The sequence below is a fragment of the Populus euphratica genome, unplaced genomic scaffold, assembly GCF_000495115.2.
Source record: "Populus euphratica unplaced genomic scaffold, PopEup_1.0 scaffold57.1, whole genome shotgun sequence".
NCBI lineage: Eukaryota > Viridiplantae > Streptophyta > Magnoliopsida > Malpighiales > Salicaceae > Populus > Populus euphratica.
Genome location: NW_011499919.1, coordinates 81,973 through 106,171, shown reverse-complemented (window position 1 = coordinate 106,171; position 24,199 = coordinate 81,973). Strand labels below are relative to the sequence as shown.

Genomic DNA, 24,199 nt, shown 5'->3' with positions numbered 1-24,199 from the left:
GACAAATGGAGAGGAAAGAATACCAGTGGAGAACAAGAAGAAACGAAAAGGAGAGGAGAACAGCCGGCCACCATGCTTCAGTTATCATCTTCGTTCCTGCACTGAGGTAAGCCCCGCTTCCTTGGCATTTTAATTCACTGCTACAGTAGCAGTGAATTATAATTCACTTGCTCCTGTAGCAAGTGAATTATAATTCATTGGGCAGGCAGGCGTAAAGCACGCCTGCCCCAAAAATAAAAAGATAAATAAAAAATAAAATATATATAAAAAATAAAAAGTAAAAAATATGTGTATGCAATAAATAATAAATTTGTTTTATTGATTTATTCATTGATGCCAGAGTCAGGAATAAAAATACTGGTATAAATTTATATTATTTTTATTTATTATTAGAAAAAAATAAAAAATAAAAAAGGTGTATGCATGAATAAAAATAATGTAAATTTATTGGTTTATTCACTGACGCCAGAGTCAGGAATAAAAATACTGGTATAAATTTATATTATTTTTATTCGTTATGTTTATTTTATTTAGCTAGAAAAAATGTGTGCATGCTTAAAAATAAATTTATTTTTATTTATTTATTTACTGATGCTAGAGTAGGGAATAAAAAAATATTGATCTAATTTATTTTTATAGCTACATAATATTTACCAACGCTAGAGGTGGAGATATTCATAGTTGAATATTCACTGACGCCAGAGTCAGGAATATTATCAGCAAATTATCATAGCGTAAACTAATAAACATTTATCAATTTAAGACAAAACCAACAATGCAGTCTGCCTCAGGCAGAACGTTTAAGGGGTGATAATATCTTCTCTTTTACATAACTAATTCCATACCACAGAATCTCTGTTGACCAGTTAGGGTTCCTAATGACCATAATATTAGGTGGCGACTCCTCAAATAACGAATATCCTCATTAAAGAACAGGATGCCAGAAATCCGTTCTTTCTAAAGATTGAATTTAAATTTTTAAGGCCGCCGTGATGTCGGGTGTGACAATAAGAAGCAATATATCTAATACTTTTTTTTATTATTATTATAACCTATCTATGCTAAGTATATGACATGATTTATTTTTTTGATAAAAAAAATTAGTTGTGTCTTGAATTATAAATTGTTTTGGAGAAAAGCTTATTAAACTAAAAAAAAAAAGAATTGCAAGTGATATGAAACAATCATAAATTTATTATTTCAATTGAAAAATTTTGTTCTAATTTGTATGAAAACCTTCTCACTATTTTTTTTTTGTTTAGAGTATCAGTAATATATGAAAAAAAAATGCTAGGTTTGTTCTTTATAAGAAACTATTGCATAAATATGAAATGCATTTAAGGTTGCTGTTTGATAAAAATTAAAATTTGTTTTTGTTAAAATTTATTTTTTTATATTTTTAAGTTAGTTTAATATGTTAATATAAAAATAATTATTTTTAAAAAATATATTATTTTAATGTATTTTTATGTAAAATAAATTTTAAAAAACAATTAATATCCTCATAAATATTGTATTTTCCATCCATCAAGTGAAGGATGGAGGTTTTGCTGGAGAATTGTATTGTACTATTCATGTCATCCTTTTGTTTTCGCATAACCACTTCAATTATTTATTCATAATATTTAGGTATTTGTCTGCCAAACTGGTGTTTTAATATATATTTATTAGATTCACCTGCTAGACTGAGAGGAAAATAATTATATAAAAAAAATTGACCCAATGCCTAGAAGTTTGATAGAAGACAATGAAATCAATCCCAACTAATAATTATAGTTCTTAAACCTAATTTGATGTAACAATTTGATTCGGCAAATTCAGGATAAGAGTTTTCCCTTGAAAAAATCAAATTCTAATTGATAAATCAGGTTTTTAACTATATAATTTATTCAGTTAAATCTAGTTTAAAAATAATCAAATCAACATCAAATAAAATAAAACACTATTATTTTTTAAAAAAATGATTAATTTGACTCAATAACACAGTAATTGAATGGTGTTCATAGATATAATTGTAGTGAATTTAATCTATAATTATATTTAATTTAACTTTTATTTTATAAATTTTAAACCCAATTCTTTTATAAAAAATTTACCCGAGTATATTGGATCTAAGGAGGATCTCCTAACGGGGTTTAAACCTCACTACCCTTTGTACTCTCCTTTTTTTTTTTTTTTAATTTGAGAAAACTTTATCTCATAAAAAATTTATTTTATGATTCTTGAGCGAGTAAAATACTAATTATTTTATATTTTTATAAAAAACATATACCCTATTCAAACTTGAAATTTATTATACAAATTTCAAATTCTTTATCATCACCTGCACCCTGCACTCTGCTTTCACATACAAGCTTGCACGTTGTAAAGATTTTGAAGCGGTTGAGGAAGTTCTTGGTTATGTACAAGATAATAATGTTCATTGTCAAGAAACCCTTTTCATTGCTTTGTTTCAACATCGTGGAAAAGCCCATTTGGTTGATAAGGCTGTTGAGCTTTTTCATAGAATGACTTGCTTTAACCGTGTCCGTACGCGTCCGTCTTTGAATAGTCTACTCAATGTTCATGTAGATAATGATCGGTTTCTTGTGGCCAATGAATTGTTTGATAAGGCTTGTAAATTGGGGTTTCCTTTAAATGCGGTTGCCTTTAATGTAATGATCAGGGGGTCATTTGAGAAGGGTGAGTGGGAGCAAGCTTGCAAGGTGTTTGAAGAAATGCTTGAGACGAAAGTGGAACGCAGTGTTGTGACGTTTAATAGTCTTATTGGGTTTTTGTGTAGAAATGGGGAGTTGGATAAGGCAAAGGGCTTGTTAGAGGATATGATTAAGAAAGGGAAACGTCCAAATGCGGTAACATATGCTTTGTTAATGGAAGGCTTGTGCTTGATAGGCGAGCATGATGAGGCTAAAAAGATGATGTTTGATATGGAATACAGAGGGTGTAAACCTGCAGTTGTGAATTTTGGTGTTTTGATGACCGATCTTGTGAAGAGAGGGAAGATTGAGGAAGCAAAATCTTTGGTTCGTGAAATGAAGAAGAGGCATTTTAATAAGGATGTTGTTACTTACAATATATTGATCAATTATCTTTGGAAGGAGGGCAGGGCAGCAGAGGCCTATAAAGTTTTGTTTGAAATGCAAGTTATGTAACCTGATACTACAGTCAATAAATTGTTATTTTCCTTCCCTATTTGCAGTTTACCGTCTGCTTCATACTTTCTTTCTCCATTGACCATAAGGAGTTCAGAAAGTAAAATGATTCTAGCTTTCTTAAAAAAAAAGAAAAAGAAAAAAAGGGGGTACAAATCCTTCAGTTTCAGCATTGCAAATTTATTATTTTATCATGTCTATAAAATTTCATGAATTGAAACTTGCCATAAAGAATATCAAGTATTTGCAAACAAATCGTAAGTTTCCCACTCCAAAAGTACAATTTCTTGCCTTATCTCCCATAAATTCTGCAGACAATCCAAGCAAACTGCAACGCAACAAATATTAAGGTATCGGGAATATGTTAGTTTGGTGCTTGTCGCTCGTTTACAAGACCTTACTTTCAAATAATAGAAGGAAATATATGTTTCAGCTCCACCTGCAAATAAGGGCAAGCCACATCAACAGTATAAAAAACTTGATTTTGGCTGCTGATTTCAATGCATGTTGCCTACGGTATTTTGCTTTAGACCCTTCACAAAGTCGAACACTCTACACCAAATCCGGACCGCTAGGAAGAGGCTCGTAACCATCGTGATGCTTGGCAGTGTTGTCATCTTTCTTGCTTTCAACAGGAATGCACTTCAGGATGACAGCAATGACTAAACTTGCAGCTCCAATTAAGATACTGGCCAGCCATAATTCCCAGCTTAATGGAACAGTATTAGCAAATGCGCCCAAGAATTCAACTATCACAGTCTGGAAAACTACCGTGGAGAACATGACAGCCAAGAAAATCCAGCTACTAAAGATGCCCTTGAAGACAGTTATCTTCTCCATATCTCGGCTGTTTATTTCGTTGAACACCTAAACATATATTGGATATTTAGTAATGAAATTTCGATGAGATGTTGGTGATGCTAAGGCAGTTGAAGATCAAAGCATGGTACCTGGCAGAGAACAAAGGTATTGAATATGAATGTATTCAGGATTTTAGTAGCATCTGAACCCGAAAGCTTCAGAAGATGTTTCCCATCAAATTGGAGGATGACAAGGACAACTATTTGATAGATGCTTTGTCCAATGATATTCCTCCACATGGTCTTGGTGATTATGCTTACATTCCTTCCGATTGGAGGTCTTTTCATCAGTCCATCATGAGGTGGTTCTGTAGCCAATGCTAATGCACCAAGAGTGTCCATGATTAAGTTCACCCAAAGCAGCTGAACAGTGGTCAATGGCGCATTGCCTGCAAATTATTTCACCAATTTTAGTCATGTCTTTTGAAGTGCACATATCAAGCTCCAGAAGAAATTCAGTAGCAGCATATTATCCAGTTAAAGTTCTGCGAAAAAGAGGGTCCTGAAAAGGAGAATTGAGGACATTATTATCCTTCAAAATTTTCCATGAATTGACTGCTCTAGATTCTCAAAGCTGCATCCTTTTTACTGCAAGTTTATGAATCAACTAGTGCTCCAAGCATTGGTCCCTAAGGCCTTGAAAGAAAGATCAATAAAAGATTAACATTTAGAACTTAGCAGGATAGGGATGCAAAGGAACTAACCAGAGATGCATGCAGAAATAAAATTGATCATCAGGGCAACGACATTGACTGTTAACTGGAACTGAACAAACTTCTGAATGTTGATATAAACTGCTCGACCCCATCTTGCAACATTCACTATGGTTTTAAAGTTGTCATCCATCACGATAACATCAGCACTTTCTTTTGCTACCTGCAGGAAGGAGGAGAAAAATGCTGAGCCACTGCCTACTGGAATTACCCAAAACAGACAATAAGGAAGTGTATCCAGGAGGACCAGGACATTAACAAACCTCTGTTCCTGCTATACCCATAGCAAGTCCAATATCTGCCTCTGCCAAGGCTGGAGCATCATTAGTACCATCTCCAGTCACTGCCACAACTTCCTTAAATACATTCCTCAATTGAGTAACTAATTTATGCTTATCTAAAGGCGATGATCGCGCCATAACCTGCATTGCCATTTAAACATTTTAGGAACTTCACCACTTGATTAAGAGTAAGTTATTCAAGTTTCGAGGAAGTTGCAAGACCTGAAGTTTTGGTATTATTTCCTCCAACTCCTGAGGACTCTTAGTACGGAAATCTGGCCCTTCAATTGCTAGGCCAGTATCTGTCAAGATGCCACATTCCTTAGCTATGGCTTTTGCAGTGTTGATATTGTCACCAGTGACCATCCGCACGGTGATTCCAGCAGCTAAGCAAGTCTTAACAGCTTCCTTCACCCCAGGGCGTACAGGATCCTTGATTCCAACAACAGCAATTAGAGTATAGTTGTTGTCAGGTATACTATCTGCTTCAGAATTCTTCTCTATATCCTTGAAAGCGAAGCATAGAGTTCTTAGGGCTTCACAGGCAAAACCATTTATGACATCTGTGATTTTCTCTCTTTGATTTTCAGATAGTGGCACAGCTTTGCCATCAGCAGTTAAAATCTTGTCACACATTTTCAAAATTATTTCTGATGCACCTTTGCAGAAAGCTCGAAACCCACCGTTGTTAGGAAGAGAAACAAGCACAGACATCTTCTTCTTTTCTGAATTGAAGGGCTCGACTTTCACTATCTCAGATTCGATATGATGTGTTTTAAAATCACCTCCCAAAAGCAATCCAAACTCTACTATTGCTGTCTCTGTCGGCGTCCCCAAAATGTTAGTCTTTCCATCTTTTCCCTTGGTCACCTCTGATCCCGTGTTCTGAAATATAGATTGCAAAAGGATTCCATGCACCTCTTCAGAGACAGAGGACATCAACAGATCTTTATTATCATTAGTTTGTATTGATTTTGTTTTCTCACAGATCCATATTTTGTTCACCACCATATGATTTGTAGTCAATGTTCCGGTTTTATCTGTGCAAATGCAACACGCAGAACCCATTGTTTCACATGCAGAGAGATGCCTCACTAGTGCTCTATCTTTCATTAATCGCTTCATTGCAAATGCAAGACTAAGTGTAACTGCTAATGGAAGCCCTTCAGGAACGGCGACAACAATTATGGTGACAGCAATGGCAAAGAAATTTAGAAGCTGCAGAGCATCCCTACTAGACCATTTTGTGATCTCATGGTTGTGTGCCTTGGCCACTAGAAACCGTGCCATCAGAACCAAAAATGTCATGACAGCAAAAGCCAAACCAATTTTCCCAATAATAGTTGCAACCCCATTAAGCTTCACTTGCAGTGGTGTTTCATCTTCCCCGACTTCGCTCAGAGTAACCATCAGCTTACCCCATTCAGTCCTCATACCAACCGCTGTCACCAGCATTTTACCAGACCCATCCTGTACTTTGGTTCCTGATAGAAGAAAGGGCTTCTTTTCATTTATGTTCACCGGCTCACTCTCACCTGACAAGCTGGATTCGTCGACTGATAAGCTGTGGCCTGATATAAGAATGCCAGCTGCAGGAACCACATCTCCAATTGATAGATGAACAACATCTCCAACCACCAAATCAAAGATTGAAACCTTCTGTCTTCTACCTTCTCTGGTAACCTGAACAGTAACATTTTTCTTCTCCTTATCCAAGACCTTAAATTGCAAGGACTGCCTGTAATCACTTATTGCAGTGACCATCACCACTAGCATAATGCAAAGTACTATTCCCACCCCATCATACATTCCATTTGGCCAACCTTCAGTTGCAATACCGACACCAACAGAGACCACAGCACATGCCATGAGAATAATTAATGTCAAATCATGCAAAGCATCCCAAACAAACATCCATAAAGATCTGGCAGGTTTCTCAGCATATTTGTTAGGGCCGTATATATTTTGCCTAATAGATATGTCACTTGAGACAACCCCATCATTCAAAGACACAGAGACTTCTCTGGCCAATCCTTCAACACCCCCATGAGATTCCAAAGCCTTGTTATCTTGGGACCGAACGATGGCTGCGAGTTCATCCGGCTCAATGCCGAAACCAGTTTGCCTGACATTGTCTGAGAGCTTGTGCTCACCTCGATTAGCAGCTGTATCAAATAAAACCTCATCATTCAGAAAAAAGACAATTGAAATAATTTTTTTTTTTTTTTACTGAATCTAGTAACGATAGTACCCTCAATGAAGTGCAACGCTGCCCTTTTCACATAAAGAGCTATCCGTATCTTTTCCTGGCCAAACATGAGAGTATGTTAATTCTAGGAACTGTAAAAAAAGTGGGGGGTGGGACCTACCAACACTCTCTCTTCTACAGCGGTACAAATCTAACGACTAGTCCAGGATCAACCAATACTAGAAAAGAACATATATAATATTACTTGGGCTATAAAAAAAAACATAAAATTGCAGTTTTTGCAGAATATTAAACATCATTACTGCATGGTCAAGTGGTTGGTATGGAGTGTCTTCAAAGCTGGCAATGATTTCTTTAAGAAACTCAGACACATACTTCTCATAATGAACCTAAAATTTTCAAGTCACTAGCACCCAAAAACTTAAAGATTGATTAGATAGACCACATAATTGGTCATTAAATCCTAGGCCACAGTCTCACTAACCATTCGAACAGTATTTTTCTGGATGGATGTCATTATTTATGAAGCAATACATCTTCTGTATGTTTTAGACGGATTAGCTACCCTTGTCTCAGCGAAAAACTCTGGCTGGTAGTTCTTCGTATGGAATATTTATAACCCAAATTTTCAGTTTAGAATCATACACTGATGCACCGGTAATATGTACACGTGTGATGAACTTGTATTTAAATTACTGAATTAAACATACGTCAAATCTGATCAGCATAAAACCTATGTCCTACTCGAAAATTAAGTACTTTTCATCCTCACTGTAACATCAGCACAATCAAAGCAAGCTATGCGATTGGTCTGGCAGTATACGTTTTAGCTCTATCAAATAGAAGCTGGTCATGGATTCGTGGGTTATATATAGTGTTAAGTAAAGACAAATTATCTTCATTATTTGAAGTACATAAAGTACATCAATAATTGGAAGAAAAGAGATGATGAAAATTCTAAAAAGTTGGATCATATTATTCTCTAGGTATATATATTTTGACTAAGATACAACCCGTGTGTTGTACACGTTTGAAAGTTCCAGAACTATGTCATTCACATTATCTGGTCTCAAGTTGATAATTCTTAACGTAGGTTTCAGGATAAAATATTGCCTGGTCTTTCACCCTAAGACGACTTGTCATTTCAATAACTGGGAGCAGCCAATGGGTACTCGTCGTGGGACACCATCAAAGAACATGGCATGGTTCCTTATTTCAACGTTAATAGTCAAATAAGATGCATGGTTCGTGGGGGTTGCTAAGAAAGCTGTAAATTTCTTTGAAAAGAATACCTACCTGCTTTATCAGCTATTGAAAACACCATATCAACACAGGAAAGCAACATTCAAGAATCTAAACCTTTTAGCTAGCAGACTCTTGGAAAAGAAAACCCTCCTTATCGGCTATTTAAAACAAGTTGATAGCTTTGGAAACAGACATTCAAAGCTTTGAAACTTTAGCAAGCAGTTGACTTTAGGAATGCTGATGCTACGGGGAATTTTCCTAAGATCCATATTTCTTTTTGTTAGATGACCAGTTGAACACAGGGCAAGATTTGTCTGAATAATGCTGAACTCATATTTGATCAAAATGCTAGTTCACAATTTTTGGTTCAAATGGAGGTCCAATAGTTCTTACACTCCAAGGATTTGAACCTGAAACTTGTGGAAATCTCAAGCCTTAGTATGTGTTTGGCATTGTTATAACTTTTGCGGCTAAAGTTTTCAACAAAATCATGCAAAACTATGGTGCGTGATTAACCAATAAACGAAATGCTTAATTTTCAACAACTAGCAACCAGTTTAGAAAAGGAATTCAAACTGCCATTCAAGAAAAACTCCAGCTTTGAATGCATGAATACGTCAACAAATTTCTCAAAAACAAACAGGATACAAAGACTTAAGAGAAGGGGTATCCCATTTGGTAAGACCTTTCCATCAGAGGAAAAGAAATAAATGTCAGCAGTGGCTCACCTTCTTCATGAACGGCCAATTCACATATAACACTCAACCTAAATCAAGAGTCCTGGCCCACGAAATCAAGACTAAGATGACCTTTTACAGAAGTCAAAAGGTGTAAACAAGGGATTCTCACTTCTTTTTTCTTTTTTTCTGATTTGAATATTTCTATATGCTAAGAAAACAATTAAAACATCCTCTACCTGTATAAGAATGTGGGCAGCATGAAGAGAGTTTAATTAAAATTAATAACTAGAAGATTGCTTCCTCGTAGAAATCAGTAAAAATTGAGCACAAAAATATTTTGATTTCTGCCAAAACAAATTTCTTGCAAGATTCTTTAGGATTTTTTTACGAAGTGATTAATTGCTCGAAGATTTTTGGTAAAATCAGCATGCACGATTCGATTTCTTTCCGATCAACTAACCCCATTGGACCCCTAAGTTATTTACAATTTGTAGTAACATATGGTAAAATTTTGCCATGTCTTGTCTCAACGATACGAGGTATTCTCGTATCAGTTTTTATGCAACAATTCGATCACCTAGTCTTCCTTGGATTCGATCTTAAGTAGGTTATCCAAAACATCTGGACTTATGCATTTATATTATATAAAAAAAAAATTATTATCAACAACTTAATTTCTGATGGTGACATCAATTATTTGTTCAAAAACATTCTGGAAAGAAAATCAAAAGAAAAGGAGAAAGTGTGAACCTAGATCACAAGAAACATAACCAACAGGCATTGTAAAGTCTGACCTGGAGATTTTGACGTTTCTTTTCAGCTTCAGCTCTTTTCGCAAGATCAGCAACCATTCGGAACCTCCGGCGAGGATTCCTGACGACGGAAACAGCAGATCTCCATCTTCTTAAAGCCTCGTCAGAGGGTCTCTTTGCATCAACTACGAAGTTTTCTTTCAAGTATTTCTCCATATAGAAAGCTTGTCAAATCCGAAGATCAAAAGAGAATAAAATGGTGTATCAAGAAATTAAAGGGTTTCAATAACATGGAGCTAGCAATACTCTTGATGAGGAAAGATTCAAACGTGGCCGATAATGGCGCGCAGGAATCAGGAGAAACAGCAAGACTGGAGGAAAAGGTGTGGCGAGAACATTTGGTATCAAATATTTATAAGCATAGTTACCTCCTTACCGTGTCCTACCCGAGGGTCGACCGATCTAAGGCTCAAAATCATTGATCGGTCGAACACAACTTTTTCTTTTTATAAAAAACTCAAAACAATATTAAAAAAAAAAATCATATTTCTATTGATTCGAGTCGAGTCGGTGAAGTCGTAGACAAGGTGGTCACCAAGAAAACTCAACGGCACGAGTCCTATAGCTAGGTTTCGAAGAATAACTGTCAAAATGGACTTGGTTTCCATTTATGCAAGGAAAGAATTCAACATATAGGAAATTGAAATTTGATATTAAAAAAAAAACCCGAAATGGAAATTAATGACATTTTCTTACATCAATATTGAGATAAATTCCATGGGGATAATTAAAGGTGTAACACGTGATCATAAAGTTCATGTTGACAGAGAAAAATATGGAGAAAAATAAGGTTGTACCGAGAGAGAAACTGGAATCGATGAAGGAGTGAGTTGAGCAAAACAAGAATGTCGGTACATGCACAGGATCTTTACAACGAGTCGCATGTTTTTTGATATCGATGGTATATCTTAAATTGGATCACATAGATCAAATTATAAATCTTATTAAAAGTAATTAGATATAAAGAAAAAAAATTATTATATATAAATCAAGAAGGAATAATTATATAAATATAAACGAGAAATACTCGAGTTGGAATTAATAACATAAACGATAGCCTATGACATTAAAATATTTTTTAAAATTAACTATTTTAAATATTTTAACTAGTTCAACCTACTTTTTAAAATATTTTTTAAACTATTTTGCACATGCAAAGACATTAAATTAACATTTTTAGATTCTTTTTTATACTTCTAATTAATGTGTTAACGTTTAAAATTAAAAAAATGTAAATATATTTTTAATTAAAAAGCATTTTTAAAAAAGCATTTCACACCATATTATTAAACACAAATTTAATCGGATGGTACCTTTTATTTTATATTTTTGATCAAATCAATCTAATAAAGGCAATTCAAGATGCTCCATTCAATTATGTCACAACATATATATATATATATATATATATATATATATATATGGCATTAATTTGTCCTGGATGTTCAGTTTGGACTGCATCTTGGATATTCGTCTTGTCCGAGATCTGACCTGGGATATAAATAATAGAAGAGAATTAACTAAGCATAACTCGATAAAAAAAAACTTAGATTGACTCATGCCATGGTAAAAACCCCATCAAAACTCATTAATTGTTTTTTAGATTTTTTTTTTTTTGGAATCATTGTCTTTTAAACCTTTTTAAATCCCTTCATGTGTACTCGTGATGCAAGCTTTATGTCAGGTAGACTTTTAAGTTGGATTTAAAAACTATGGAATAAAGAGTTTATATTTAAAAATAAAAGAGTTATTCAACTAATTTTTTATTTAAAAAAAAAGTTTGCTTTCATCAAATAATACAAATTAGAGGGATGATGAACAATTAATTTTATTGACTCTTGTGTATAGGACATTTTGCCTAGCACGATATGCCCATTTCGTAGCATGAAGAGCAGAAGCACTACTCCAGACAATCTTGGGTGTCAAAAAAGGTGGCAAATGACAACGTCAAGAGTATCACTAAAGCGCTTGAAAGCATAATCGAAAGAAATCAACATCATCCACTAGATTTTGTTTAGGACAAGATATAAACAATTTCAAGCTTGTCTGCTAAGGGTCATAGCATTTTCAGTGTTTGAAAGGTTTCCCCACGATTAAAGAAGAAGAGGAAGAACGCCGGTGGCTCTTTTGGATCCAGCTAATGAATCCACCACCACCATTGGTCAAGATCCGCCAGCACAAACTTTTAGCCGCCATGATTTGAAGATTGGAGTTGAATCAAAACGTGTTTTGTTCCAAGAAACAACATTAATTGCACCTGAGGCAATGTCACCTTTGGAATTTCATGATTACCCGTGGCGCTGTTGTAAAATCTAGCTCCATCGGAGTCTAACTTATTAGAAAAAGGAAAACGACAGGACATTAAGCATGCTACTCACTCTTATGCAGTGTCTAACAAGATGGAGCCCAGCTGCTCACCAAACGAACAGTCAAAGATATTCTTACGTGTTCTATTGGGAATGACAATTGTATCCGCTTGCATTGGAGGAGATAGACACAGGGGACATTTTTATCCATGGATAAGCATGGATTTTAAACCAGGCCAAATCATGGGTTTTCATACAGTTACTAGGTTTTGATCAGGATTTTTTTTAAAAAAAAAAAATTATTAAAATATAAATAATTAATAGATTGTAAAAGAATTTACTAATTTACTTAAAATTTTATCTTTCTCTAGTTTTTTAAAATCTTGCTCAGGAGCCGAAGAAGGTTTTAAAACTATGCTTATCCACCTTATCCACCACACATAGTTATCAAAATTGGTTTGGTTTTATCTAATTTAAAATTTAAGTTACAAAATTATCAAACTAATCTTAAAACTCAATTGTTTTACATCTAATTAATTATATATTATCTTGTCAAAATAAACATCATGGAGTGTTGAAATTTTTCCGAGACATTGTAAAAACCCATATATGAAAGAAATTACAAAGTCAATTCTCAAATAAAATCAATATAAATAAATCAAATTAAAAAAAGGTTGAGTTATTAGATTAAAAAAAACATATACTCTTTGACTTTACAAATTGGTCTCTAATATTGGCAAAAAAAAAAAATTAAATATTTTTTTAAATCTCAAATTTGATCTTGATCCTCTAAATTTTATTTCTTTTAAATCAATAAAATTAAATTTTATTTTATAAAATCAAATATCAACCAAGCAACATAACATTTCTCCAACATCTCATGATCCCAAGCATGAAAAATAAATTTTCAAAATGAAACACAAATGAAAGCAATGTTAAGGAACCAAAAAAGAAGAAAAAAAATTGAAATACCAAAACAAAAAAAAAATCCTAAAGAAGAAGAAGTATTTCACAAAGCACTTTTAGGTTTTTATAAAAAGCATGTTTGTTATTTTTAATAAGAGCTTGTTTGTTATGTAGTGTGCTATTTTTTTAAAATATTTTTTTTATTTTTTGATTATTTTGATAATAAAATAAATTTTAAAAAAACATAAAAAACATATTATTTTAATATATTTATAAGTAAAAAATATTTTAAAAAACAATCAGCATTACAGTAACAAACACTATAGTTAATTATTTTCATACATCCCTTGCGAATCTTAGAATTAATATACATTCCCTTTTAATGAAAAAAAAAACGATAATATCCCAAAGAGTTAGATTAAGATTGTATAAAAATTGATATAAATAAAGATATTTATTTTTTATGTATTCAGATTGTATAGAACATTTAATTACTTGACCAAATAACAGACACATAAAAGTTCATGCAAACATGAAAAAAGCTGGGAAAACACGTCAAGCATTTCAACCATTTCTAATCATCTTAGAAGATATAAAAATGAGATTTTAAGTGATATTAAAAAGATGAATATTTATTTCGTTTTTTCAAATGATACAAAAAATATCGAGCATACCAAACTAGGACGATATCAACTATGGCTTCCAATGATGATAATCTCATAATCATAAAGTATATATAATGAAACTCAAATTCATACATCACAAGGCACTTCTCAAAATGACACCACTGCATATTGTTGTTACAATACCTACTGTTTTTTATTATCTAGGTCAAAGTCTAATCAATATCCACACAATCCATGCATCTTCTATAACCTAATGGCATCTGCATCACTGAACATTACCCTCCTTGGAAACAAGAAGTTAAGGGATTGATGTTTGTTGAAAATTGAACATACTAGGAGTCAGTTGCACAAAATCTTCTCAAGATCGACAAATCTCTTCCGACCGAGTTTCATTAACGTTTATCATGGGATCAACAATAAGATCTGTACAAGATGTAAAAAGGGAAACAATTTTCATTTTGTGAAATAAAAACATGGAGAGAAATAGATAAAACATCATTCATTCAACTAATATAGGACATCCTAGGATAGCAAGCAGTTTGGGCATCATCTTACCAGTGAATGAGGGGGAGTGCATTCAAAGTAGAATTAGGGTTCAGGGAGAGCTGATTCATGATTATATTGCGAATGAAAAATTTAGCATCCAAGATATGGCGAATGTTAATAATGGCAGCCTTGATAAAAGAACAAACAAAAACAAGGGAGTGGCTAGTATGAACACCTGTGTTTCAGCCATGAGACCAAACCAAAAGAATCTATGCAAGCCCCAAAGAAAGTGAATTTCCAAAACAATCAATGGCTAAAACATTGGTACACAGGCGAGCCATTCCCTAAAAACAAACACACTGCACAAGGTCATGCCCAAAAAGAACCTTGCATTACTAAAAGTTGAAGTTTGATAATTGATAGAAAATATAAACTCATTGACGTACTCACACAAAAAGCAATAACCAAACCAATTAAAGAGGCAAGCATTAAAAAAATGTTCCAAGCATGTAATTTTAAATGTCTTGAGTGATTGCCTTGTAAAGGCCATTCCAATGATCATCTCATGATCTGAAAGTTTAGTGAAGCTCAAATTTATATATCACTGAGTTTAAACCTCAGGAGAAACTTCCTGACATGAGGCTCTGATAGGCAGTGAATTTTAAACTAAAAAAAAAAAAGCTTGAAATTCAGCATACTCTTAATTTGTAGGATTTTAAAATTATGACCTCCCACCCAAAAAAATAAAATAAAATAATAATAATAATAATAATAATATAGATGAAAATCAAATCAAATAGTAGACCAATCCCTACCCAGAACAAAAATGAAAAAAAATCCCCCAAAGTCTCAATTGTGATCATTAGCTCTGGCACATGCTCCAGCCTCTGGGAGCTGCTGTAAAAGATCTTGTTATAGCCTAGATATGCATATAGAGTGCAAATTATCTAGTAGTACCTTGGCGAACCAAAGCAATGCTCCAAACAGTACACACAAATGTGATTCTAAAAAGCAAAAAAGAAAAAAAAAGAACTGGAAATTAAAATGTCATAAACCACATCTAAGAATACATGCCAATACATGATCATCTGCTTACTTCTAAAAAAGGTTCAGGAAAACATAACAGCAGAAGTTCATTATCATAAGATGCAGAATGCAAGCAACAAATCCACTCTCAACACACTAAGATAAAACAATAAGCTCACAGGTTCTTGCCACATGAAGCACAATGCCTACAACAAATTCCATTGTTCACACAACTATGCATGCGGTATGCAACAGACAAAATAAACAAAAATGAAAATGAAATTCATTTAACTTTCAATGGAATATCTAGAGGCCATATGATGTCCATTCTACAAAAATCCCAATCATAGCTATCAGATTGTCAATGAACAAGGTTAGGAAAGTCATGAGTTGCAAGCATGTGCTACAAAACGTTTTGCATTTATACAAGTCAAGATCTCAGGATACTAACAAAGAAGTTTGTGCCATTATACACAGTTACAGAAATGTCACATGTAATGATACCATCACTGATCTGGAAGCATTTTAGTGAGAGGAGGGTTCTGCATGTCTTCTTACAAACAGCTTCCCAATATCTTCTGTCACAACATTACTCCTGGAAAAAACACAATTCAAATCATCAACGCAATTTTATTTTCCTTTTCTTGGGCTTATGATATTATCATAATTGGTGTCTATAAAGTAAAGACAATTGTCAATGAATAACAAAGCACTAAGCAAGCCCTATCAGTTGCAAAAAGACAAGATAAAGCTCAAGAAGCCTCAAAATCAGGTTTACAAGGAAAGTTAATAGCCTAAAATTTTCTAAAGGAAATTGATGAATCAAGTATATCTACACCTCTAGATGCAGCTTTTTGCATGCAAATACATGCATGAGACATGGTCGCATTACTATACAAAACCAAATTGCAAAGGATATGTATAATGCAGCTTTTTGTGTGCACTTGCATGCATGAGACATGGTCGCGTTACTATACAAAACCAAATTGCAAAGGATATGTATAATGCAGCTTTTTGCGTGCACTTGCATGCATGAGACATGGTCACATTGCCATACAAAACCAAATTGCAAATGAATGTATACAAAATGCTAACATCTGAATTCCCAGTCTTTTTCAAGGACAAGGAAAAATCACACAGAATCATATTTGTCTATGCACTAAGTAGTAACCTCAAATGTCATACCTCCATCAAAAAAAAAAAAATTAAGTCAAACAGCCAACGGTCCAGTAGTTTCAATTCCAGGACAGAGCAAGTCCATAATATGGGTAGCACACATTAATGGCACATTACTCCCTACATCAAAGGTCATATACGAGGCTGCTGTTCCCTAATCTTACAGCCAAATACTCAAGTGAGTTGGGAACCCTATATCAATCAGCTGCTCTTGCAAATGCTGCCTTCTAGAGAACTATTAGGTTCTACCTCAAGTTCAAATATAGTAAAACAACCAACCACATTGGTCAAACTCATAACTCTAGCTCAACTTCCACATGCTACATCTTTCCACAGCTTAAATTTCACCCAACAACCTTAATCCCACCTCCATAAAAAACCTTAAAACCTTAAAATGTCTCCAACTAACAATGATTCATACTCTAGTTCAACAACCCAATCATTAAAACACGAAGCAAAACCAATTATTTTAAGTTCCACTATTAACTAACAGAAAGCAGCGAAAGGGCAAATCTTATATAAGATTTATACCAGAGAGTCCATAAAAATAACTAAAAATCTCACCTTCCTTTAAGCTGAGGAGGAACTAACAAACCCCCACCGGTATCTGGAACATTCTTGTTAGCAGCCAAATTCCCTCTTGCCACTTTCCCACTCCGCGAAGACCCCACATTTAATTCTCTCTTTCGCGACGCATTCTCTGCCATTGCTGCTGATACTCGCAACGCATGATCACTTCCACTTCCATCTAACCCAACTGTTGGCGTATTCAATAGCATTGAAGCATCTGGAAGCTTCGATACAGAAGGAAGAAGACTTGGCCCTGCTACTTGTGGCCTCGACAATGACAACCCAGATGACCTGAAACAAAAATACAGGTAAGACTTTAAATCACGAAGTGAAAAACCCATGATTCAAAATCTCTTCTTTTGTCTGAAATTTAAAGACTTACAGTTTGTTTTCTGGCTTTGCAACTTGTGGTTCGTTTTGAGGTTTTGGTTCTTGTTCTTCTTGATCCTTTTGTTTTTCTTCTTCTTCTATGTTGTCTGTAGCATCCTCGTCCGAGGAAGAAGCGTAGTCAACCAAAGACATCTTTTGATTCTCTCTCGGTTTCTGTCTATCTCTCCTTGATCTTAGAAACTGCTGTTTGGATCTCCTTTTCTTGTTTATGCTCATCAAGCCTCGGCCAGTGGGTGAAGAAAACAGGCCTAAAGCTAATGACCCTGCATGCCTAATATCAGTGGGCTTTCAATCATCGAATGGATCTTTGGACCCATATCGATAAATTCAGCTAAAACCCTAACAAGCCCTAGCAATTCCTAATAGATTAAAACTCTCTTTTATCTTTTTTCTTCGATGAGTGTCAAAATTCCTTCTTAGATCGCTAAATAGTCAATACTAGTAAGGATCTTTCCCATGGAAAATAAGTGTTACATGGATATTAATTTCCATTCAAAAAAACTTATATTACATGGAGATGATCTAATTTAAAAAAAAAACTATGATCTAATTTTATTTTTTCTAATTTTAAATTTACTTGAATTACATAAAAAACTAAGTCAACCCGTTTAATTTATTTTTAAATTTGTTAAAATCAGGTAATTTAATTTTAATTGATTAAATATATTTTGAGAAGCTTCGGTTTAATGGGTTTTTAATTCCTATATATATATATATATATTCAATTTCTAAAATCTAAAACCAAAACCAATTTGAATCATTTAAAAAAAATTATAAAACAAAAAATTATCTATTTTTTATTCAATTAATTTCAAATTAATTTTTACATATATTTCAAATAATTCATTTTACTCACCCCAAAATACTTGCACATATGTTTTTTAGTTCCCCGAGTATAAAAGCAATTTATGTATGATATAAGTTACTTTTTATTTAAAAATATATTAAAATTATTTTTTTATTTTTTTATTTTTAATATCAAAATATAAAAACTATTTAAAAAAATCAATATAATAATTTTAAATGCATCCAATCAGTATATTATATAAGCCATGTAATTTAGCTAGTTAGATATGATTGACTTGAAAGATTATTTTTTTTTTTTTTTTCATGATGACAGAATGCAAAGATTTCTTAGCCAAACAAGCATCTCAAGTCTTGAGAAATAAAATGCACTTTGTTCATTGTCATCAATGAAGTCAGAATTCAAAAAAACGAGGGAATTGATACAACATTACGTAAGTTAACAGCTCTAATACACAGAACACAACCTTCTCGTCCTAAGAATTTAGCTACTAAGCTTCGGAACTAGCTAGTGGAATCTATACTTGTTACTTTTACATCCACTAAGGAGTGACAAAAAACGCATAAGAGAGGAGGCAGCACAAGCTGTCAAGGTTTCTGTCCAAGGAGTGCTGGTCTGTAGAAAACATGGGTTTGCGCAATCTCGATGCGATCTCTTGGGTCGTTCATTGTTTCATCCCTTAATGCTTGAAGAATGGCCTGCACTGTAAACTCCCTGAATGTTCAAGCACATGAAAAGTATCAGAATTCATAATGAAACACATGGATCCAGACAAATGGTGAGCATCCAAGTACTGCAATTCCAAGTGCAAGTGTGAAGACGAACCGTGTATGATTATAGAACAAAGCCTCACGTACCTTGTTATAAGTATTCTATATAGCATCTTCAATATGGGGCACAGCTCAACTGGAGCTACAGGTTTGTTTTTGTCAGGATGTAGGACGCTTATGGAGGACTGACTTAGCAGCTCGTAAAATGCTTTCACTGCTGAAACACCCTGCAAATCAAAAGGGTGGGCTTAACACGCTGATCTACAAGAAAGTAAGAAATATAAAAGGTGGATCTGGTTCTGCAAGGTTAAAACCAAATAATACACTGCTGAAAGGACAAAATCGACGGCGGACAACATTGCTGATGTTGAGAAATGACTAGCAAAAGCAATAAACATCTCAAGCAAACCAGTTGGTTTTGTACGAGGGCATATTTTTTATGATCACAAGCACTGAAGCCACACAATTATTTTTAGCTCCGAGTAATTGTTTAAAACTGATGATAGTTTTCAAATTCAATTTGTAGAAAAACTGATGATAGTTTTCAGATCAATTTGTAGTGGGTCAACAGTCTCAGAGTAATGGAGGTATCATCACTCAGATATTCTCCCTCCCCTACAAACCACAAATTTGTAAATGCAAGTTAAGAAGCATCCATTATACTCCTCTCATATTATGTATTGGATGACTATATCATGCATAGATTTCAATCAAATTGGCGGTTCTAAATTTGCACCTACTGGAGCATGCTATCCAGTTAATATAAAAAACACAAGGTTCTTTAAAATGGTGATAAAAAATAATTGACCAGTTAAGTTTTCTCAGAAAAACTTCTGTTGCAGACAACTTCTAATATGATGCAAGTCCAATAAGATGCAAGTCCAATAAGCTTGAGAATCTTCATTGACCATGTCTATGAGTAGCAAAGATTACCTGAATCATTCCTTTGCCCTTGATGCTGTCTCCCATTTCAAGATTCAGCTCCCCCTTGGCCAACTTTTGACCATACCATGCATTACGACCTTTCAGTAAGGTTACATAAGTGTCGGCTAACAAGGGGCCAGCAAGTTTTTCTGGTTCTTCGGTCAACAAATGTGTAATAAATATCATCTCTGATGTACAGTGGGCAAAGTACACTGATTTACTAGTTGCACTCTCATTGGTCAGAGCTGCAACCATTCCTATAGAATCAAAATCAAGAGTTAAATTTTCAGATTGAAGACTCAAAATCAAAGAGGAAGTAGGTGCATATAAACAAACTAATGCTTTAAGATAACACAAATGGTGGATCCAAACACTATGCCTAGCTTAATAATTACAATGATAAAACAGTCAAGTTCTTGAGTTAATTTTCTGTGACAAAAACCATTACCACATGAAAAATGTCTAAATTCATTGGTGATTTAGATTCATTTCATATGGAAACTTCAAGATGCATGAAGCAATGTACACCAGAAAGCTGATATAAAAGTACTTTCTGGCATGATAAATTATGTGTCATTGAGAACATACATATCCTTGATGCCAATCATTACTTAATTGTTGAGCATGGAGCTCAAGCATCAACTACTTGAGATATGAATAATATCATCTAATAGTGTTACAATATCGGAATTAAGAGTTAATGAAATTAAGGCTTACCAGCTCCAATTGCATAGACATTTTTTAAACCACCCATAACTTCATGAGTAACGAGATCACCATTATCCCACACTACAAAGTGTGGCTGCCTCAAAAATTTTGCCAACGGTTTCCTCCACTTTTCTGCTCCACAAATCCGAGCATTAGCATATTCCTTATTGTAAATCTCTGACGCGATATTAGGTCCTCCGAGATAGAGAATGTTTTCCATCGGAACTCCAGCTGCAAGGCACAAAGTCAACAATTATGATGTGTGAAAGGTTGGCATTAAATAAAGAACTATCGCATGATTACTAGGGGAAAAAACTAAGAGAAGTAATCTTACTTGCACGGTTGATCATTTGGGTGGGGGTTATTATGCGTGGCTCTGGCTCCAACTCAGCCTCCACACCTTTTGCCAAAGAGATGATAATTGGCATTGTAATCCTCTCCTTCCAATACCTACTAATTTCCTCGAATACTTCACAAGTTTCAGTTGATGGCAATCCATTAATAACAATATCAGCATCCCAAACAGCCTCCTGTAAATTGGTCACAACCTTCAATGGGCAAAGTGGGGTGTCTATCATATTCACGCAAAATCCATCTTTTAAAAGCTCATCTGCATGTAAAATCCTATCACCTAATCTTGCCTCAACATACTTTAAATAAGCACAACGTCTAATTAATCTCCTTAACACATCTTCCCTTGAATTGATAACTTCAAATAAATGCTCAGCCGTGGCCCTGTCAACCGATCTACCAGGCCTCCTCCATATCCTTATCAGAACCTTATCTCTCAGATGACCATAACTCTCTTGCAATAAGGCGGTAAACACACTACCCCAAGCACCTGCCCCAATGCCAACAATCCTCAACGGATCACCTTCTGCTTTGCCTATCAGAGCACGAAGCTCATCAAGCTTCTCTTCCAAAACCCCATTTAAGTTTTGAACCGGCCCATTTGAATTCACAACGTGATTCATTTCTTCTGTATTTTCAACTATTCCCCCCTCTCCTTCAATTACTATAAGCTTCAAGAACTTCAATAAACCAATAAAAGAAAGAATACAACAACTCGTACTTATACCACCACAAAAACCTTTCTTGGTGATATATCCTAAGCTTCAAATGCAAAATTCTAGTCTTTAATTCACTGATTCTGAAGAAACTAAATTTTCAATGGATTTTGAAACAATCTAATTTTAATTGATAAATGGGTTCCATCCCTATTCCCTCAAGCAACTATAAAAGCTCTAACAGCAAATAACCCTAACAACCACAATTTTATAGGTGGGCTTTGTTGGCTAAATCAAGACAATTCTTACTGGCCCCCACTGACCATCTATAACACGCCAGAAGAAGATGCAAAATGGTTTTCGGCACACGAGATTTTTATGGCACAAGCAACATCTATCATGAAAACCGACATGAGATAAAACCAAGAAATGCTAAAAGATCCCAACTTTGAAAACAAAGCCTTGAACTTTGGCTAGCTAATCAAAACCAAACCCAGTCAAACGTGAGCAAAAAGCAGGTAAACTCGAAAGAAGAAGGAAAAGCGAAACAACCTTTGTTTGTCAGCTTCCTCCTACAAATAAAAAAGAAAGAAAGAAAAAACACGGAAACGCCGAATTTGGTCCTCTGTATTCACACAAAGCTCCGTGTGTCTTTGGTTTTTCTTACAAAAAAGGAGAACACGTGGAGGAAGAAACTGACGTAAATTTCGAAGTGGATAGGAAAGAAAGCTGCTTTTTGAGCCAGGATTCTTGGTGAAATTTTGGGGAAAATGTCCCCCTATTTACAAATGTGCTCCTTTCTCAAAAACGGTAGAGACAAAAAGGCAAGGAAAGAGAAGGAAGAAGAAAGAAATTTGGGAAAAAATCGACTTATTACATTTTGAAGCTCAAATTATTGACCAGAGAGACTAGAATTCATTTATACAAGTTTTAGCATTTAAGTAATTTTGAAGCTCAAATTTTTTAGTTAGGATTTGGTGAAAATTCGAGGAAAATGGGATTTTACTCGTAATTGACTAAATTAGGTTGTAGTAGGTTATAATGGATGTAATATGGTGGAAGAATTTTAAATAAATTCAGGTGAAATTGAGAGCTATGTAGTCGACTATGAAACAAATAGAGGATCAGTTTATTTAATGTAATTGTTGTTATTTATATATAATTGATATGTATAATGTAATTATATGTCATGTTAAAAAGAGAAAGAAATTACAGATTAAATGATATGATATGAGGATGATATAGATAGAAGAGGAGTAATATGTAAAAATGAGTAAATTGTGGAGAAATATGGGTGATAACATGGAATTCATGTTGTGAAAATGATTGTAGGAATGAAAATATATGTATTGCGTGTTGGTATTGAATTCAACATGTTGAATAATTAAATAATTATAATCATAATCATAATTATGGTGTTTTCTTGGTTAAATTGGTGTTATTCTTATGTTTAAGATAATTGGCAGAAACTTGAAAGAGAAATAAATTAAATTAGTAGATGAAATAGAGAGATGAAAAATACAAGAGTGAGCATTCTATGTTAAATTGATTTTGTGGTGGCTAAGTTGTTAAATTTGTTCAAATTGAAATAGTTGATGTGTGTTAATAGTAAATATGAAATCATGGAAGTGTGGGAATTTTCATATTAATTGTTAAATAATTGTTTGTGATGTGTTGACAATTGAATTGGAAATTATGATGATATGAAAAGTTTAGTGAGGATTTAAATAAATAACATAAATATTGATTTGTGAGTGTAATGGAAAATTGATGTTTGAAGTGTAAGTGGAGAAAAAAAATAATTATTTGACTTTTTGGATGTATGGTATAGAAATTTCTATAAATAAATTTTGTGAACATTATAATTATTGCTCGGGATTTGTAGGAGAAGCGATCAAAGTAAAACTTCATTTTTCAGGAGTTTGGATAACAAGAGTTAATGTAAAGGAATGAAAAATATACATACAAGTTTTTATAATTATTAGAATTGTAATAATAATTAAATTATATATTGTATTATCATTGTTATTGTTAATGGAAGGTCTGTGTACCTTTGAGTTAAAAATTGATATGTAATTTATAATTAATCATATAAATGATAATATATAATATATTATGAGATGTGATTTGCTATAATAATAAAAAAAATTATAATACTTTTGACTGCAACAATGAAAAACCTTTATATATATTATTTTTTACCGCAGCAACAAAATTTCTATGTAAGAGTTATTATTGATCGCATTAATAGAATCTAATGTATGATTTATTATTAATAAAAACAATAAAAATCATGTGTAATTTGTATTAAACCATTATGGTGAAAATTAATGTTGTGCAAAATATATTTGATAAGAACTTTAAAATAATTGATATGTGAGATAATTGATATGTAAATGGATGTTATTGTGGACTTTGACACCTTATTCAACAAGTTCATTATGTTAAGTAATGAAAAATATGTTAAATGTGGTATGTTTTTATTTTTATATTAATATATATGAAACTAGTTACCATAGTTAAGGAGACTAGTGTCCTGTTTAATGA

The 24,199-nt window shown here is 33.6% G+C and overlaps 3 protein-coding genes and 1 long non-coding RNA gene across 6 annotated transcripts; 1 reads left to right on the top strand and 3 right to left on the bottom strand.

The window, feature by feature from the left end:
- Positions 1 to 19,530, top strand: LOC105134913 (uncharacterized). The gene is made up of 3 exons (XR_844101.1): positions 1 to 106; positions 2,355 to 2,361; positions 19,520 to 19,530. It is a non-coding gene; the product is annotated as an uncharacterized LOC105134913 (long non-coding RNA).
- LOC105134911 (calcium-transporting ATPase 4, plasma membrane-type-like) lies at positions 3,349 to 10,539 on the bottom strand. 3 transcript variants are annotated; one of them, XR_844100.1, is made up of 8 exons: positions 9,935 to 10,539; positions 7,258 to 7,312; positions 5,229 to 7,171; positions 4,989 to 5,147; positions 4,717 to 4,888; positions 4,103 to 4,401; positions 3,592 to 4,019; positions 3,349 to 3,480 (listed from the first exon to the last, which is right to left on the bottom strand). XR_844100.1 is itself a non-coding variant. In XM_011039496.1 (7 exons), the coding sequence occupies exons 1-7, from the start codon at positions 10,106 to 10,108 to the stop codon at positions 3,705 to 3,707; spliced, it is 3,117 nt and encodes a 1,038-aa protein (XP_011037798.1). In that variant the 5' UTR covers positions 10,109 to 10,539; the 3' UTR covers positions 3,349 to 3,704. The 3 variants fall into 3 exon arrangements, 2 of the variants coding, with proteins under 2 accessions (XP_011037798.1, XP_011037800.1); XM_011039496.1 differs by having other exon boundaries at positions 3,349 to 4,019; XM_011039498.1 differs by having other exon boundaries at positions 3,349 to 4,019; positions 7,258 to 7,306.
- Positions 15,564 to 17,716, bottom strand: LOC105134912 (uncharacterized). The gene is made up of 3 exons (XM_011039499.1): positions 17,431 to 17,716; positions 17,043 to 17,339; positions 15,564 to 15,897 (listed from the first exon to the last, which is right to left on the bottom strand). The coding sequence occupies exons 1-3, from the start codon at positions 17,652 to 17,654 to the stop codon at positions 15,828 to 15,830; spliced, it is 591 nt and encodes a 196-aa protein (XP_011037801.1). The 5' UTR covers positions 17,655 to 17,716; the 3' UTR covers positions 15,564 to 15,827.
- Positions 18,597 to 22,525, bottom strand: LOC105134914 (probable glycerol-3-phosphate dehydrogenase [NAD(+)] 1, cytosolic). The gene is made up of 5 exons (XM_011039500.1): positions 20,980 to 22,525; positions 20,655 to 20,876; positions 19,947 to 20,194; positions 19,101 to 19,240; positions 18,597 to 18,957 (listed from the first exon to the last, which is right to left on the bottom strand). The coding sequence occupies exons 1-5, from the start codon at positions 21,617 to 21,619 to the stop codon at positions 18,831 to 18,833; spliced, it is 1,377 nt and encodes a 458-aa protein (XP_011037802.1). The 5' UTR covers positions 21,620 to 22,525; the 3' UTR covers positions 18,597 to 18,830.
- Positions 22,526 to 24,199: the final 1,674 nt, after the last annotated feature.